Below are 19,720 nucleotides of genomic sequence, written 5' to 3' on the forward strand. Positions count from 1 at the left end.
AAAAAAGCCTTAAATGAAAGCTGAGAGTCTGCACTTTAAGCAGGTATTCATTGTTTCATTTAAAACCCACTGTGGTGGTGTACAGAGCCAAAATGACGACAACTGTATCATTGTCCAAATAATTATGGACCTGACTGTAACTCAAGAATAACAAGACAAAAAACATCATATGTCTACAGCATCCTTGTCAATTCGGCATCAACATATTTTATCAATATTCATATCATCAAAATTTGTCTGCGATGGTGAAATCACTTGAAAAGTTGTTTGGTGTAAGGCCTTAAAAATCATGAGACTTAATCATCATCTTTGTGAAAGAGTGAAATACACAATAAAATCCAAATTGCAAACTATTTCAGTCCAGCACACTGCGTTTCCTGTAAATCATCTCTCTGCCTCAGCAGCACTGTCATATCCCACAGCAAATTGAAGATCAGCTTTCCTATCAGCCACTCACTGCAATGAGATCATCACCGATCCAGTATCATATGCCACAAAGTAGATGTATCAGTGTATTGATAACTGTGTATAAGTAACCATCAGCCTCTCAGTATATGAGTCTCCTGACAAGACATTCCTTCATCAGCTACCAATCATTATAAAGTGTCTGGATTTTTCTTCCACTCACACCAAGAATTAGGAAGGTAACACAGATATGTAGTTATTGACTGAAACATATGTTATGTTGATATTTCATTATGTGTATACATTTGTTAAGTATATTTCTCAGACAGAGCATGTTTAAAGTGAAAGCAGAGCACTGATTCTGCTCTCCGCGTGGCCTCTGACCCACTGACACAGAAGCTGTTATTTTTCTGCTGACACACCACTTGCTTTGGATTTGATCTGTCACCACAAGGGCCGTAATCAAAGTTTTTGTGGCTCAACATTATATTGTCAGGGCATAAACAGTGGCCTCTGCCCCAAATCAAAAGTCATGATTACGCTTTATGGACTATTAAATGAAAGGGCAAGCGTGCATGTATGCTTGTTTTTCTTTGGCTGCCTTTCAGACTGCAGGTAAACCTATCTCACATCAGATTTTCTTTTCCTATCAAGTGAAACACATCACTTCTTAATGGCACCACATTCAGAAAAAAATCACAATGGAACCATTTTCTGAGCCACTTTTTATATGTGGTCTAAATTAATGTTTAAGATTTTGATTAAGATTATGTTTAAGATCAATTACTCACCCTGTGTTATGCTGACTTTGTAAAGAAAACTGTGTTTTACCCACACGCCTCCACAGTGAACGCAGAATCCAAAAACAGAGAAAATACTTAATGAATTAAGGTAAAAGGGGGTCGTATTAGGAACATTCATTCATTGTCCGTAACAGCTTATCCTGGTGGGGGTTGCAGCAGTGCTGAAGTCTATCCCAGCTGACATTAGGTGAGAGGCAGGCTTGACACATGAAACACACAACTATTCACACTCGCATTCACACCTATGGCCAACCTGCATGTCTTTGGACTGTAAGAAGAAGCTGGAGTACGCGGAGAAAAACCACGCTGACACAGGAAGAACATGCAAGATCCGCGCAGAGGGGATCCCTCACCCTGAGACCTGAACCCTCCACCCCAGGTTTGAACCAGAAATCCTCTTGCTGTAAGGCGACAATGCTAACCAATTTGTTTACAAACTCTCACCCAATTCGTGCAATATAATCAAAGTCTCATTAATCCAGTCGTATGCTCAGTACTTCCTACACACATTTTCGCTAAAACCTCACTATTTAAAAACTACATCAACAGTCTCACGTGCATTTGAACTGTTCAGTAGAATGCACTCACAGAGTTCAATCGCACACCTGTCCAGGTGAGCTACTCGTATGTGGAAGTGTTTTAAATAGTGAGGTTTTAGTGAGGATGTGTTTGGGAAGTACTGAGCATACGACTGGATTAATGAGGCTTTGATTATATGGTACGTGTGAGTAGTGTGAGAGTTTGTAAACAGAATTTTGTTTGTTTTTGGATTCGTCGTTCACTGTGGAGGCATAGCCTTATTCACAAATTCAACTTAATTACTCATGGGTTCAGTAACAGATGTACAAAATATCAATTTATGGTTGAAGCATTCCTTTAATATCTTGGTTGTTTTGTATACACCTAAAAGCCTCTGTGTGCTATAAATAAACTGGGTTGTAAGATGCGTCGTCTGACCACATCTACAGGCAAAACTTAGTGGGGAAAGTGGGGAAAACCCTGCCATCACAGCCTCCTTCTGACTGCACCCCACTGCCACAGAATCTCTGCCCAAGAACTCTGTTTCACTTTCACATCACTGTAATCACAACACAAAGTCTGTGTAATGTTTGGTTGAGCTCATGTGTGAATATAGGGGTTCACTGTCCGAAAATTCGTAGTGAGCAAGTGGGCATATTGGTGATGTTTCTATCATGCAGCTCAAAACCAGAAGAAAACAAACATCCAAGGGTGAAGAAGACAGGTAATTTAAAGAGAGACAGAAACGAAATGTTTAAATGGAGAGATGACTTCTGTCGGTGAGGGCAAAAGCCAAAATCCCCAGACAAATTCAAGGAACGGCAAGACACTGTTGTTTATGGCCAACTGGCTACGTGACAGCATTGTAATCCGTGTCTTGTTCTGCCTCCTGCACGCTCAGCCCATGCGCCATCCCTTGCCTCAACCAAACTGAGTATTTCCAGTAGGTGAGAACGCTTGCGACACAGATAATCTCATGTTGTGTGCTACACGTGTGACGGGGAAACTCTGGACAATGTACGGACCTAATCTCTGGACATTTTCCTGAGTTCATGTGAGAAAACGCCCAAGGAGAGAAGTTCAAATCTTGCCAGCTTCCACACCTCCAGGCAATCACTGCGTTAATTTGGTGTGATTGTCGGATTGTCTCAAACATTTCTGAAATTCTGCATCAGTGCAAGCAACACTGAAAACAACATTTTGACTGATGTTTCTAACTATAATCTATATCAGAAAACACACCAAGTGGATTACAGGTTGGCTTGCATTTAAAGCCCGTAGTGAGTGTAGCTTCTGTATTATTTTTTGTCAGTGCAGTGTATGTTCTCAATGGTTCCTCAAAAACCAGTGAAAACTGTGCAGTGGTGTCCATGAGCCAAAGATGCGTAAATATACTAGAATATACCTGAGTTTGTTTTTTTGGTGAAAACATAAATTGTATGCAGGTTCTCCACAAGTCCTTGCTAGTCATTGGTTGGTATTTTACTGTACATTCAAGGGTTAATGTCCAAGTTTCCATATCACAGCACCTGTGATGGCCTCCACTAGAGCGCCTGTTCTCATGGTAATCTCTCAAGGTGTTTAAAGCAATAGTGAGTGATGCAGCCTTTGTCTGTGCTGATACACACAGGCGGCTGCTTCGCCCAGTACCAGACCCTTCGAGGGGGTCATGGCAGATCAAAGGTGCTGGTCACAGCCATTAGGCCCGGCAGCCCAGACCCGACATGAAAAGCTTGTGTTTTGAAAAGGAGGGCAGAAGGAAAAAAACAACAGGGCCCTCTTCGTTTAAAAAGCAAGCAAACTGTGAAATAATTGAAAAGGTATGTCAATCAAGAGCAGGAGCACAGCGGGAACTCCAAGATTCCCAGGCTCTGCTCTGGTCGAGCACTGAGCCATGGAGGGCTGCTCAAGGGGGCAACCCAAGAAATTAAAGACCTGGGAAAAGGAACAAAAAGAAGACAGGAGGAAAGGAGCAGAAAAATCTCTTTTTCTCACTCTCTCTTTGCTCAGTCTTTCACTCTTTTCTGCTTTAAATTTGCGATGAAAGGAACCATTTTGCCACACTTTGTAGAGCCCCATTCAAAACGCTTGGTCATTAATAAGATCTTGTCTAGCTCTTCACCTCTCAGGTGAGTAACAAAGACTTATTTGGGGGAGCAGCCATTGGAAGCGCCTGCCCCCACCACCGAAACCCCCATCTTATAACCAGCACCTTCACCCTGTACTCACTCCCTCCTCCTCCCCCATACCATGAGTCTGACAAAAGGGAACCCCGTGAGAGTGTCTCTCTCTTTCCTTTCTGCCTTTTTTTTTCCAAAGTCAGAAAAGGCTTGAATGATCTGACGTTGGGCTAACGTCCAAAAAATGGGGGACGGAAAGAAAAGAAAGAGTAAAAAAAAAAAAAGACTGGGTAAAAGACTTTTTTCTATGCTTTTAAAAATCCCATAGAGGAGAAATAAATGGCAAGTCCACAGTTGACTAGACATGTATAGTGCAGGATTTGCTTGTAATGGCAGCTTGAGCTTATTGACAGTCCCAGCCAAAACATGTCAAAGGTTAAGAGATCTTGCCAATTGCAAGTGGGAAGCCAAAAGTACCTTTTTCATGAGCTCAATAGGGCCATCAGTTGATACTTGCTCAGCAGAACATGGAGCGGGAGTGACCCTCAGTTTCCAATGCAACTCAGGAACAAAGAATTAATTTGTCTCAATTGTTACTCTCTCTTCTTTTCAATTGTGATTTTGTTAAAGATTTGAAACAGTTCTTGAATAAACATTATTCACAATTTTAAAAACTTTAATTTTCTCTAAACATAGTCAAACATTATACTAGAATAAGATCATTTTATTAGAGCAAACTAAATATTCCTGCCCTCTTGTGTAGATTACAATTCTTTGAATTTACACCAGGCCATATGTTACAAAAAAGGATTATTAAAGAGAGGATTAGCCCCATAATGCACTTAAAATGTGAGATACAACAAAAATTTATGTTGGTTTGCAGGGGGCTACAAAAAATCCAGATAAATCATTTTAGCATTTCTAAAGAGCCACCATCAATCAAATCAGTGGACTATATTTTTAAAACCCTTTTATAATAACGTAAGTTTCAGTCAAAAATACATACTTCTAGAAAACATCTATATCACAGCAAATTTCTACAAGTCTGGAGGCTAAACTCAGCACACAGCCTTTCCCTCCAGTAAAGTGACCTTTGGATTTCAGCAGTTAGGAAAACCCTCTAATAGCTTGGAATACCTCGCTCTGATTTCTCAGGCTTCCAGCACAATGGAGTGACTTTTCAAAGGGGGGACTGTGAGTTATATGGATCTAACTGGTCTTTATAGATGTGTGGTCAAGCGTCCAGAGCCCGAGTGATTCCTTGAGACAATGTGAAATCCCCATTTCATGTCCCCAGATCTTTTGTGTCTGCTGGCTGCTACAGCAGCATGTATGAATGAAATGACATGTAGGCTACCTATGAGACTGGAAAAGAGACTGAACAATATTTAATGTGCTACAGTCTTGTTTTTGCTGAAATGCTTTGCAAAATTATTGCTAACACAAACTTACCTATCAATACAGATATTAGCTAGTAGACTATTCTAAACTGCGATTTGTTCAAGAATTTTTTTTAAACTTTTAAAACCTGACTTAACTGTTCACGGCCAACTCTTTGCAACGTCTCAGATGTGACAAACATCCATCCAACACACCTACTGTGCCTGGAACTCAAACCAGCAAATAATGGCAATGACTGCTGGCACCACTTTCAGGCACCAGCGGTTTTCATTGGCCTGGACTAATCCCCCATAAATCCTTGCAGCGCTCCAATCACCAGCCGGGCCTCAGCTAATTGCTTATGAGTCCCTTGCACGCTCCAGGTGCCACCGTAGCACACCCGGTGTTTGTAAACACAGCTCGTAAAGAGGAGGCTGCCATCAAAGTGTTAATGTTTCCTCGGAGGATCAGAGGCAGCGCAGGAATGATGGGGGTGCAGCTGGGCTGGTACCTGGATGGACTCAACTGAGGCATTCCCCTCCCTTCCCTGCAGCTGCGGCGAGAGGGCTTCATTTACACGGTCCTGTCAGAGAAGAAAGACACTCAACAGGAGTTTGTGTTTGTTTACCTTCCTCGTCTTTTCTTTCCTCCTCTTTACTCTCTGTACTTCTTTGTGCATAAAGTAGATGACCTCACTTGGTAAGCACGACTGGGGATGTTCAGAGCTGAAAAAAAAGAAAAAAGTTTGAGATAGTTGTGTTTAGAGTGATGGGACCAGCAGATGTGTGTTTTAAGTTGTGGAGCTCTTCAGATGTGCTCTTTGAAACCAGTGGTCTGATAATATTAGCAGCTAAGCTGTAGAGAAGAGCGGTTAGTAGCACCTTTGTTTGCAGTCGCATTTTCAAGACTGTTATGAATACTCACATGCCCCAAATGGAAACTGTTTGTGTCGCTGTAATTATTGTTCCTGTCCATGCTGGCTGTAAAGAGTTTTTTTCCCCATCTCTTTGCATCAGATTACTTCAGAAGGGGATCTCTTAACTACATAGTACTAATGAGAGGTACAAATACAGAAAACCAAAAGCACTTTCAATGCACATATGAGCATCTGAGTTCTGTATTAGACACTAGGGCTGCCCCCTAACAGTCGACCAAACATTAGTCGACCAGAAAGGTCATTAGTCGGCATGATTTCATCGGTCACTTGGTCAAAGAGAAAAAAAAAAACAAAATTTAATTTGAAAGGACAGACACAGGAAGTGGCCATACTCGGCAGTCAGACAGAAGTCACTTAACCTTAAACTCAAACCACTGTGTTGCCCCGCCCAAAATGTATAATTTAACAATTACATTAATATCGTAAACATGCGGGCAACTAGTCGACTAATGGCCCTGAGTAACGACTGTTGGTTGACTAGGAAAATTCTTAGTCGGGGGCAGCCCTGCTAGAGACCCAAGAACAACACCACCAGTTGTTTCAGTGTGAGCCCCAAAACATCTGTTTGCTATCAAGTGACAAAGACCTACAGCAGCTGTAGTAATGAAGAGGGAGCAAAGGAGGAAGTCAGGTGTTACATTAGAGTAAAACAGTCAGCATAGGGAGACAGTTTGCATGGTTGAATGAGTCAACAAAACATCAGATTTACAACCTACAGTCAGTGTTGTTTTTTCTAAGCAAGGCCACAATCGTTCCCAAGCCTTTAAGTTCGTCGCAATCGAGGTGTTTTCACTGAAGGGGGCCATTACTGTACCCTGGAAATCCAGAGTTCTCGCAAGAGCGCAATTTGAATTTGCTCAGCGAGTCGCTCTGGCAATCAGTAATGATGCTCATTACCTATGCCCATGAAACCGAGCTGCACCAATCACATCGGTGTATCCGATATAGGCGGACCAGAGGCAAGCTAAACAGATGATGACAGCGCAGTGACGACAAAGTCCAGAATCAGTCAGTAAACATTGCAAGATGGCTACGGATGAACACCAGTTGTTTGAAACGGCTTTGGCCGCTACAATGAACGAGTTAGACTTGACTTTTTCTCTAAAAGAGGAACAGAAGACGGCGCTCGAATCTTTCCTTTGCAAGAAGGACGTTTTTTGCTGTTTTGCCGACCGGATAAGGCAAGAGTCTAATCTACCAGTTAGCTCCGCTGGTAGCTAAGCGTATACGTCACCCCGTGTATTGTTCTGATTGGTCGTAGTGTTATCCAATTGCATGCAGTGATATTTACAAATGCATGCTTGGTGCCGGCCCTCGAGTTGGGCCATTTTCATTACTCATGGCCAGACCCTAAATCTTTCTAGATTTGGGTCTGGATTTCCAGGCTACCATTACTGTGCATTTACCTAAAATCCGAGATTCAAATGTACACTGGGCAAGCTAGACTAGATATGGGAAACATATTGATGGGGGAACAGAGTTCAACACAACACCGGCAACTGCCAGCACAGAGCGGATTTGTCAGTACAGAGAGTAATAGTTCTCATTAGCATGGTGTCAGTTTTGACAGCAAATGATAGAGTGTTTAGTTTTTGGGTGTAAACTACACCTATGTGAACACACTGTAACACATTAGCACAGTGGTTCCCAACTGGTCCCGCCACGTGTTCCATATTTCTCCATAGTCATTAGTTCAAGGTCCACACAGAGAGAGTCATACCTGTGTTTGGCAACGCTGTGAAGCTAGTTTGCTGTCTCTGTTGAGTAGCTGTCCATTATTCACTCTCTCTACAGCAGGAAATGGCACTTTAAAATGAAAGCTCTGTGCTGGAAATTTACTGTACCAGTTGGGAACCACTGCCTTAGCAGATAGTATTGTGTGTTTCACAGACAGTAACACTGTGTCAGCCACTGCCAGTTACAAGCTAACAAGCTAAAACACAACATCAACAAATGAAAGATGCTAACTACACCTACGATTCTGATCGACTGCTAACTGCTGATTTTGGTGCACAGCAGACTCCTCATTTGAGTCTGCATCGGTCTAAAAACATGTATGGCTGAATACCTCAGTTTCCTTTGATGCTAATGTTAGCCATCTTGATGCACACTGCTCTTCCACCAGTCAACCTAGCACTAGCCTCACATAGTCAGACTTATCTCCACACTTTGTTTTAGCACTGGAGAAAGCAGAAAGTGAATGGAACAGCGTAGGCAGAGGCCAGATCCAGAACTTCTCAAACAGGGATAATTTTCTTTTTTCTTTGTATATGGTAAAACCATCTCAAACAAAATGTTAATTAATCAATTAGTATTTTTACACACGTTAAAACATGTCTGGAAGGGAACAGTTTAACCAGGTGTTTACTGTTGTGGCCATGAAGCCGAAGCATCCATAAGCTTAGCAAAGTAGTAATTTAAGCTTAAACCACAATGTTTCTATAACCTTACCCAAGTACTCATTTTAAAACAAACCATGAACTTTCCCTAAAGTTAACCAAGTCATTGTTGTGCTTAAACCTAACCAAACGTAAACTATGAAACAGAGAACAGATGCTTCTGGCAGGTACAGACAAATGATGTCATCTTGCCAATAAGGGTCATAAAATCAGGATGGACAAACAACTTATTTTGCCATTTAATTCAGAGGACTTGTGTATTAAGACAGACTTGGAAAAAATGTGAACGTACCTTTTAAAGCTAGTTCTAAAACAAATACATAACTCATTATTTCATGCAACAACATATTAAGTCAAGCCTTTGTGCCAAGTTCAGCTTTACTCTTCTTTCCAAACAAAATCTGAATTTGCACAAATAAATAAGTAGAAAGGGGGGTAGCACCTGCAAAACCCCTGATGTGAGCGTTTATTTTTCATTGCTGGATGGGTTAGACCAGTAAGACTGCTCAGTCACTGCCCTGCACAAGACTTGCGGTTGTACCAAAGCAGCTGGGGGTTGGTCAGTTGGGTGGCCAGTGGCCCACTGCTGCTTTTATGACTTGCGTTTCCTACCAGCTTTGGATCACCCTGTCCGTCAGCACCTTGATCTGGTGCTATGTTTACAGCATCTATCCAAAGCCAACAATCCCCTTTTCACAAATATACTGCAGTGCCTAGCCCTTGAGCAGCAACATGTTTTCTCTGCACAGACTTGGTTTTCAGGGGTGTTAAAAGACGATTCCGTGCTCTGATCAGATAGCAGGGCCACATCAGGGCACTTTTGAAGGTGTAAGTGGGTGAATAAAGCCAGAAAAATATCATCCAGAAGAGAGCTTCATCTCTAGCAATTAGCTGCTATTCAGAACCCTGCGGTAAGCCCTCAGGTCATCTCCCAAACATCTCCTCGTCGTAGCCATGACAATGGGTGTGTGCCTTTATTTTTGTGTGCAGACAAAAACCAGATCAAGAGTGAACCACATGGGACTTGTTTGCAATCAGTGCCCAGAGGAAACAATTAGCCCACAAGCTTGCCAGCTTTTTCATGGGGTGAAGTGAGTTGGAGTGGCTGCTTAAGTGGCCCGCAGACACTGGTTTTGTGTCCCTCAGTAAACAACACTGGGCATCATAAGGATGGAGTGTCACATCTGGAGTCAGGAGGTTTGAATGGAAGCATACTCAGACAGCGTGTATGTGTGTGCTACAGAAGTGTGTATTACAAATTTTATGTAGTTCAGGATGTGGTCCATAGGTGTGCATAGGTAAAGTTGCTCAATTAAGCTTCTATGAGAAAATAATGTTAATTTTCTGCCTTTTCTGATATGATCAAACCTTAAAATGATGTTAGAAATGCTAAGCTTGACTTGTCTTCACACAAAGGGAGCTCTCTCGGGCCATTGTGCATGTCCTGTGTATGTGTGTCTCTTTTTCTCTCCTCTTGGACTCCCTCTCCCCGGAGCATATGGCTGTCTGGTATCCTAATCGCTAATGATAGAGTGGCTTTTGATGGGGAAACTCCCAAAGCTAGATGTTTCTAACCCAGACTCTTGTTCCCTCTTTTATTTTCCAGGCCTGATGGAAATCCGATCTGTCAGTGTGGGAGTTGTTGCCATCAAATCTGTCAGCACCGGGCTGTACTTAGCTATGTCCAAGAAAGGCACGCTCTTTGGATCGGTGCGTATACAACCTGGCAACATTGTTTCTGGAGGTCAAGATGGGAGGGCTGTGAAAGGGGAGGAGGGTGGCGAGGGTAGGGGAGGTATATGTGTATAGGGGTCCCAAATGAGTGCCTACCCAAACATGTTTGATTCTGATGAAGAGAAGGGAATCTTCTGCCGGGAAGTCCAGAGAAAGTTCAGAGTGTTACAATCAATCATGGCTGTACACCTGGGCCCACGGCTGATGATACCTGCAGCTTGAGTTGGCTTGTTCCACTGTCAAAATAAATAGCAGAGAAGAGACACCCAACCAGCAGTGACAAAGAGCCAGCTGGGCTCCTTTAAAGGTCTTCGCGTGCCATCTGCCAATTGTTGTTTCCCACAGCAAGCTTTCAAAAGTAATCACCTCTCTTTGTTAAAATCAGCCACACATCAGACCTGAGGTGTGTGGTGTCTAGCCCATGTATTTACATCTTGGAAACAGAGAAATCAGGGACAAGCAATCAGTCAGCAGCAGTGATAAGAGAAGTGCCTTTACCGTAGTAAATAAGACATAAACAGATCTGAAGACCCAGGTCTGAAACCCCACATAATGAGAAAAAAGGCAGGTGAATCATGGCAGTCTCATACTATCCTGATGCTATCACAGACAGGGCCTCATTATGGCAGATAAGGATCTGGAAAAGGGAATGCAGCAGAATCTCTTGTCACTACAATATCTTTCAAGACTCTTTGACTGCCTGATAAGAGGTGGTAACCACCCATGGAAAAAGTGGCTGTTGGATTACCTTCACAGATCAGTATACCTGCAAAAAAGGCCCGTTACTTAAAAGAAGACTTGGATCAGAAAGGAGAAACAATGATTTTCACATCAATTGTTGATTAAAAAGGTATTTTTCATTAATAACTTTATTTTGAGAATACTATGGGTTTTGTTCACTCAAATTATTCTCAATATTTTATCAATTTTCGCTAGTAGTGTGTAACATTTAGGGGGATTTAGTGGCATCTAGCAGTGAGGATTGCAGACTGCAATGAGCTGAAACTTCTCCTGGTTAGAATTCCTTCAGTGTTCATAGTTCTGAGGGTTTTTCCTGGGAGCCAGTTTATTCGCAAAGGTCTCCTCCTCTCAAAAACAAACAGGCCAGGTGAATAAAACCAGTAAAACACTGAAGAAAACAGTTTAAGGTTAAAAATCAGTATTTCTCCAAAGCTGTTTGTCATGTCTGAGTCCGGCTCCTGTTAACCTCTGTTAACTTCATGTTTGCTCTATCTCCAGCCAGTGTTTGGTTTGTCCATTCTGGGCTACTGTAGAAACATGGTGGTGCAAATGACAATCTCCATAAACGAGGACCTGCTCCCTTTGCAGATATAAATGACTCATTCTAAGGTTACAAAAATACAATTCTTATTTTCAGGTGATTATACACTAAAGAAACGTACTTGTCATATCATATTCCACTTCTGCCAATATATCCCCCTGACTCATACACACTAGACCTTAAAGACCATTGTTCACCCTAAATCAATATTTTAGGTTTAATTTGTGGTATTCTGAGGTCTTTTGAGGTTTTGAATTTGTGTCTGCAGCTGAAACCGTTAAAGAATGTAATTCAAAAATAGCAATATTTTATTCCAGTAACAATGTCCTGGTTACTCAGGATATATCACAGACCTCATTGTGATCAGTTTCAGTCAGTGATCAGTTTTCAGAGGTCAGTCCCAATGAAAACTTAACTGTGGATTATTGCGAGTAACCAGAACATTGTTTCTGGAAAGACATGCTGCTTTTGGGTTTAAATTCTTCAATGCTTTGAGCAGCACAAACAAAATTCCACCGACGCAAACTGTATGGGTTGATGGGGAAAAAGTTTCAGAGGTGGACATCTTGAAACCTCAAAACTGTTTGTTTGGCTAGACACAAAATTATGTTTTTCTTTTCAGTTTGGGTGAACCAGCCCTTTGATTCTGCTTCTACTGTAGCATTAAAAAGACAAACCAGCTTAATACTTGATGCAGAACTCTATCAACTACAAACACCAGGCAGGTCTTTTACTGCAACAACAGATATTAACCTTTGTGCACTTGGAAGCTGGCCTAGCATAGCACAGCAGGAATAGCAGTCAGCTGTTAGCTATTCACTCATCTGTTATAACCTCTTTAATGTCTCTGTCTTCCTCCCTGTGATCGCAGGTGAAGTACAACCCGAGCTGCAAGTTCAAGGAGCGCATTGAAGAGAACGGCTACAACACGTACGCCTCCCTCCGTTGGAAGCACGGTGGGAGGCAGATGTTTGTTTCGCTGAATGGGCGGGGAAAGCCACGGCGAGGCCACAAGGCTCGTCGAAGACACCCGTCTACTCATTTCCTGCCCATGCTCCCCTCCTAGCTGCCCAAGCCTGAACTCTGACCGGCGACTGGCCGGCTCACCTGCCTCCTCACACTAGTGTTGATCTAGCCATGACGGCAATCTTTATTTTTATTACTCCATCCTCCTGTCACATAAATGTACATTTGTTGAGGGTTGTAACATTTGTAGAGTTAGTATAATATGTACTTTTAAGTTATTTTCTCCATTTTCTAATGATGTTCAATAATACAGTAAATATACAGTAGAATTATACTCCAGGCATCTGTCTGGCCACAGTATCTGTCTGTGTGTCTGAACTGCATGTAAAGCGATGTTTGGGTGACTTTAAGAGGCTATAAGAGGGCTGAAAAGGGACAGCAAGGCTAAGAAACAACAAAATACAGCTCACTGGTTTGTTATTTAGCCTATTTTAGATGCTCAGCTAAATAAGAACGAAAGCATCAGGTACAGCAAAAATTAAATTTTCAAGTTTCACTATTAAAACAAAAATAAGCAACTTTGAAATAACTACAAGCCAGGGCCACAGCTCCGACTGAGGACACTGATGTTCTCTGTATTTCTGGTTGACTTTTAGGTGGTTGGGGTCCCCAGTATTTCACTGAATTTACATATAGACCAAATCACCATGTTTGTTTGTAATGACTTCCAGGTAGGAAAACACACCCACATCACATACATTAAATGAAACTGTGCTGAGCAAGCGCTGCCTCAATTGGTTAGTTTTTAGTTACCTAAAAAAAGGTCCACCTAAAGTAATCAATTTTAGTTTAAGTGTACATTATATTTAGAATATTTTCACTGCTTTACCTTGCTGTCAGACAGCCTATTCTGGGAACTGAAGCTGTAAAGTCACTAGACTCCATTGACAAAAACAGTAATTTTACCATGCAAAACACTGGAGTTGCTGCTCTCCGCTGCCTCGATCAATTAGTGCGTAAGGTTAAAGCGGTGAAAATATAAAGTTAGGGCTAAAAAATTATTTAATAAATCAATTACCAGTTGCCTGCCTGGAAGTGATTATTGTTGTCCATGCAAAATCATGGCGGAAAAAAAAAAAAAAAAGTTTTTTAGACATTTCATGCATGAAATGTGATAGTGAAAAGTTTCTCATGCTATTTTTTTGTAAGGCTAAATATGACTAGACCAGGGGTCGGCAACCTTTACTATCACAGGAGCCATTTTTGACAAAAATATTTAAAAAACAAAAAAACAAACCTCTGTGTGGAGGCGCAAAACATATTTGACACTTTTAATGAAGGTAAAACAGCCTATTAAGTCCAAATTAGCCTATACTAACAGAACTAAATGAGCATTCTTTCATGTTTTACCATAATGTGGCCGCTCTGCAGGGCACTATCTATAATTACTTGGTACTTTAACTTTGCAGAGCTGGCAGTGAAAGCAAACAAATCTGTCCATGCACTACTAAAGTCTCTACTTTATTCCGAGACTTTTACTTTTTTGGATTTGGCATCCATAGCTAACCAGCTAGGAAGTCTCAAGACTAGCTACTGCTATTGAGGTTCGGCAAAGTTTCAACTGGATTACGCACATTTTAGTTGTCTTTATTTGGTATATAGGCTTCATATTTTTTACTATTGGAAAATGTAAGAATTTCTTTGAGCCTACAACACTGGCATATAAAATCAAAATGTCGAAAAAATAACTATTATTCATTTCCATTTTTTTGTCAAAGCCACAGGGTGCCACTGGAGAGGGGCTAAAGAGCCACATGTGGCTCCGGAGCAGGTTGCCTACCCCTGGACTAGACCAACAGTAGGTCTAAACAAAACAACTCCAACAGATTTTATATAATGTGGAGTAAAGTGGTGAGGGTTCATATCATTCAAAAACAACATGACAAATAACTAATAAAAGGGGGGATTTGGACCTGTGACCCGAGTATTTCTAAAATCCTGGCTATGGCCCTGCTGCAAATCCAAAACCCTGATTGTTGCTTGGGATATACCGTACTGACACTACTGGATAAGAAGAGACACTGATCTGCACCTGAACTGCACAGAGGAGATAAAAATCTCTGCTGACTCAAACACATTGATAAATGTACTGTTCTGTCTGTATATGTCTACGTATGATAAGAACACAACAGAAACTAAGCTAACTACTGGGATAATATGCTGGATTTCCTGAGATGACCTTTTACATGTTTGTGCATGCTTCTGTTGGACTGCTTCTCTCATTCAACCCACAGCTAATAGATTAGGAATCAGTATCAGAAAAAAATGCATTGTGTCTCTAGTCTCTGATTCTTGGTCCTTAATTCAGTCGTGAAATAATAATATACGTTTTGAGTCATTTAATGCATTATAGCAGCCATAGGTAACGCAGATGTCACATAGCGACAACTTCATTAATTTTGTACACAGTAGTAAATGGTTATTACATACTGCCTCTCTGTTAAGTCTTGCTAACATTTTCTCAAAAAGGCTGTTGCTAATAGAACATTTAATATATTTAAAACATTTTGTACTCTTTAACTGTTTGAAGTTGATGTTTATTGTTATTGTCAACTTTTTGTGTTGGATTGTAGTCATACTGTTAAAAAAAGAAGAAGGGAAAAAAGTAATCGTATTCAAGTCCATATTCAGCTCATTTTGTATGGTATTACTACTGGATATCGGTACATTTGTGATCCACTTATCATAAACAGCTGTCAGCTATATAGGCCAGTAATAGTAGGTTGTATATAAGGCCAACATCTCAGAACAAACAGTCTTTAGATTCATTTCAGCAAAGTGAAATCATTCGAGTGCCTTGGTCCATGCTGAGTTTGGTAAACTTCAATAAAAATGTGGCTGAATCACGAGTCATGGCTCACTCCCTTACGCTAGCAAGCCTTTTTAAAATCTAGTCTGAAAAAGTATGAAGTGCAAAGACGGCATTTTAATCTTGTCTTGTGCGTGGCACTGATTGTTAAGTGTTGCTAACATCTCCATCAGAGCTCTCCGACATAATCCCCCTCCTCATCATAATCATGACAAAACTCACAGCAGGAGAGGCGTTGATGTGGAGGATCTCCCCGTGTCTGATGAAAGGTCTGCGGTTATGAACTATGCACCCGAGCATCAAGGTCATTTACACACAGACGAGCCCTCCAGTGGCACAGGAGGCCACTCGGTCCTTTCAGTGAACAGAAAGGAGAGTCGGGGATGAATAGTGGCTGTTTGGGGTGAATAAAGGCCAACCTTTCAGCCTGTCATAATGTGAGATTACTGTGACGGGGTACATGTCTGGTCAGAATGGCGTGAAGTCACACTGTAGTGCCGCTCCAAAAGGTCTGGGTGCAGCACACAAATATCAGTATGGGGGGTCTGTCAGTACTGTTGCCATGCAAATGTCTTTGTTCTCAGCTGTGAGGGATTGTTAAATTTTGAACTATTTGTAATTGTTCTGTTTGTTGCTGTTATTTTTAAACTGTAAAACACAGACATGTCATCTAAAAGAGAGGTTTGGCATTTTGGAAAATCCGCTTATTTGCTTTTTTGGCTAAGAGTTAAGTGAGAAAGACGATAGCACTTTCATGTCTATACGCTAAATATGAAGCTTTCATTAGCAGCCAGCTAACTTAGCTTAGCAGAAAGACTGGAATTGGGGTGTCTAAAGGTAACAAAATCAGCATAGCAACACCAAAGCTCACTAAAGAAAACACATAGTTTGTTTTACCTGTACAAATGCCAGAGTATAGAAATGGCCAGTTGCAGAAACTCCAAGAAGTCACTGGGCCCAACCAAGAAATAGTGGTGCCATGCCGTTGTTCCAACTGCCCAAATTTCCAAAGCCCCATTAGTCCAAAAAATGTACAATTGGAGCAAAAGCCCATTTCTCCTAGAGCCCGTTATCCCAAAGACAAACACCCATTGCTCCGAAGTCCTGTTTTTCTGAAAGTTACGCACTCCTTACAGTTAGTTTTAGTTTTCCAGCACCATTTCAGCCACTGATCCTGGGTGTATTTAATGACCCTTCGCAGCTTTTTTCTGTAGCATATGTGCCACCAATCCATGGTGTTTTTACAGACTTTTCACCGTGTTTCTCAGCCCTTTGCTGCGTTTCCCTGCTGCATTGGAGCCTCCGATCTCTGCATTTTTACTGAACCTTCACTCCGTTTCCCAGTGGTGTTTGAGCCACTGTTTTTCGCTGACCTGTCCCTGCTTTTTCAGTGTTTTTGTGCCACCAAATGTGGGTGCTTCAAGCTAAAACATGATCTTTTTCTAACCATTACCAAGAGGTTTTTGTGCCTATACCTAAACACACATTCACTACAGCATTGTTGAGAAACTTATAGTTTCAACATATCTGCTTTAAAATAATGTACAAATGTAACGAATGATCTACCGAAATGTAGGCTACAAGGTGAACATTTTTTCTGGTGACTTGGTTGGGAAAAACAGGATTTGGGAGCAATGGGCGTTTCTTTTTTGGATAACGGGCTGTCAGAGAAATGGTTTTTGGTCCAATGGGATATTTTTTGGACTATCAAGGCTTTGAACTTTTGGGCCATGGGAACAATGAGCAGTCCCCAGAATAGCTCCCTGTTAAACAGCATTCTTGTTTTTACATTTTGGTTTTCAAGACCAGTTTTTCCTAGCAGTTTCCCTGTGTTCCAAGTTGTTCTGTTCAGCCAAGTTACATCAGAGAGAATATGTATAATAAATATTTCAGGTTTTTTAAGAAAATACTCCTGTGTGTAACTGTGCCAAATACAGTGCATTTAAGTTTTACAGGTGTCTCTGAACATATGATCATTATCCAACCCTCAGCTGGCAAAGACACACTAAAACATGCACACCACAAAGTAATCCCATTTTCTGCCTGTTCTCTCGATTGACTCGCCTCTTTGTCAGTGTGTCCTCCATCTTTTCTCCTCTACTTCTCCTCTCTCCTCTTTTAACCGTCCAAGAATCTCTCCTTTCTTCTTGGCCTGAGGGTGCGACTGCCTGTTGGTGCCAGTTCCAGGGACACCAAATGGGAGCTGTAATTATCATTGCTCCACCACTGTCCTGTCAGTGTGCTCGCCAGCAAAACAAGAGGGATCCTTTGGAAGTCCTGATCAAAAGCTTTGGCCTTTGATCACGAAGCAAAAGGAAAAACCTAAACACTGTGCAAAATCAACGAGGAATGTCCAAAAGAGAACCCAGGAGAATGGAAATGACAGCCATCCAGAAGACATCTTCTGCTCCTCCTCTGCCATGATGTGTTGATGTCAGGAGCACAGGTGTTTGGGCTGTGTTTGATCTGATCGGTGTAAGCAGAGGACTGAGAGAGTGAGTCATGCAATGATGTTGTTGCTGAAGTGTCTGTCAGACAGCACCTGGTAAGCTGCACAGCGCGTCATGTCTTCTGCAGAGGCCTTTTCAAAATCTTAAGTTGCTTGAATTGTCATTTAAAACACCATAAAGCACAGCACATCTTTACAACTGCACATGCATGAAAACATTACTTGGATGAAGGTATTCCGCGTGACCCAATAAAAATAGGGTTTATGGAGAAGGTTACTTTGACTGCTTCGAAATTAATTTGCAGCTGAGTGACAGAAAAAAGTAATAATAGAAGCCCATTTTGAGGGCCTTAGCCAAAATCTACAGGGGCACAAGTCATGCTGCTTCAGCGACAACAAACCACAGCCTCTGGAACCTTTGAAACCCTGTGTGGTCATTTTCTCTCACAGTGACTGAAAAGAACTGTGGTGGGTGGGAAAGAAAAAAAGAGCCCCTCGCCACTCATAATACCAATCTTATGTATGTAGACGAAAATGGGAGGGATGGGAGGGGTTGGGGGGTGGCAGACGGACTAAGGCACAATTTTAAAGCGCTTATTGAATTGCCATTACAGCTTCTGAGACTAATTGTGGCTGTTGTGTGTCTCTCGGTGGCCTAGGGGGCTCTGGAGTGGCCCTGTATGCTCTTACTCAGTGGGGTTTTCAAACCGAGTGGCCCTGAAAGAGAACAGGACCACCGTAGATCAATGGCAAACCTTTCACTCTTTCACAGGCCCTCGCTAATCCTTCTCATTTGTCTGCCATTTGTTGAGGCACATTCACAGTTCCCTGAATTTAGGATTAGGCCTTGTTTTGTTACAAAAACAGCCCAAGTTATAATGCTGAATAGATGGACTAAAGGGTGGACGACGGATGAGTGTGTATGTGAGTTTGTGAGCATGTGTGCATGTGTGTGTATGATTATCAGGTATACACTATGTTTATGACCAAATTCATGAGATTACAGAAGCGATTCAGGGTTTTGTCTTTAATTCAATTTCAGTGATAAGTGGTGCAAAAATGATAGTTCGTAATTTTCCTTTACAAAGGGTTTGCTGTAGCTTTAATGTGCCTGAACACTGCATTGAGTGATTTGAAACAATACCATGTTTTACAGTACAAAGTGGGACAATTTTATCTTTATCTGGGACTATCTGAATCTGACATTTTAAACTTTCTAAACACAAGTGGGAGCATCGTTATCTTGTATTATAACAGAACACAAGGCAAATTTTAGAGGTGGCACGATTGCATGCAAGGTCAATAGAAAGATGCAGGCTTGTAGGAATGGACACATATTGGTACAAACTAAGAGAAAAATGAGTGCTTGCAATTTGAGCAAAAAAGTTGCACCTAATCATTGGCTTTATGAATCTGCTTCAAAAACACTGACAGATGAGACAATTAAAGAGAGACTGGAGGGAAATGAATGGAAAAAGGTCAGTCTGTCCATTTCCACTGTAGTTATCTTACTAATATCTGTACAGTGAGATGATATTTGCTGTTTGCATGGGTTAAATTGGGATTTGTTATGTGTGGGGGCTGACTGAGAGGATCCTGCAGTTCCCTCTGCGTCCCCCCCACCACTAGGAGACTTTGCCGGGTGGACAGCAGAGCTCCAGAGGCGGCTGTAGCAACTCAAATTCAGCCAGGGCAAACCCCAGCACTGGAACAGATCCCAGACCACTCTGACTTCCCAGATCAACAAAACTTTCTGTTGCTGCCATTACACATATTAGACCTAGTACTGCCACTGACCACCAGCCTGCTGTGATGACTGACTGTTTGACTAGTGCACTGAGATCACTACTTGTTCTT

The 19,720-nt window shown here is 41.7% G+C and overlaps 1 protein-coding gene across 1 annotated transcript in view; it reads left to right on the top strand.

Annotated features, from left to right (window-relative positions):
* The window catches only part of fgf22 (fibroblast growth factor 22), a 39,397-nt gene extending 23,448 nt beyond the window's left edge, over nucleotides 1-15,949 (top strand). The window contains exons 2-3 of the mRNA XM_050054881.1: nucleotides 10,170-10,273; nucleotides 12,451-15,949. Of these exons, the coding sequence (XP_049910838.1) occupies nucleotides 10,170-10,273; nucleotides 12,451-12,645 (299 nt within the window). The 3' untranslated portion in view covers nucleotides 12,646-15,949. The remainder of the gene's footprint in view (nucleotides 1-10,169; nucleotides 10,274-12,450) is intronic.
* The last annotated feature ends 3,771 nt before the right edge of the window (nucleotides 15,950-19,720 follow it).

The sequence above is a fragment of the Epinephelus moara genome, chromosome 10, assembly GCF_006386435.1.
Source record: "Epinephelus moara isolate mb chromosome 10, YSFRI_EMoa_1.0, whole genome shotgun sequence".
Lineage (NCBI taxonomy): Eukaryota > Metazoa > Chordata > Actinopteri > Perciformes > Serranidae > Epinephelus > Epinephelus moara.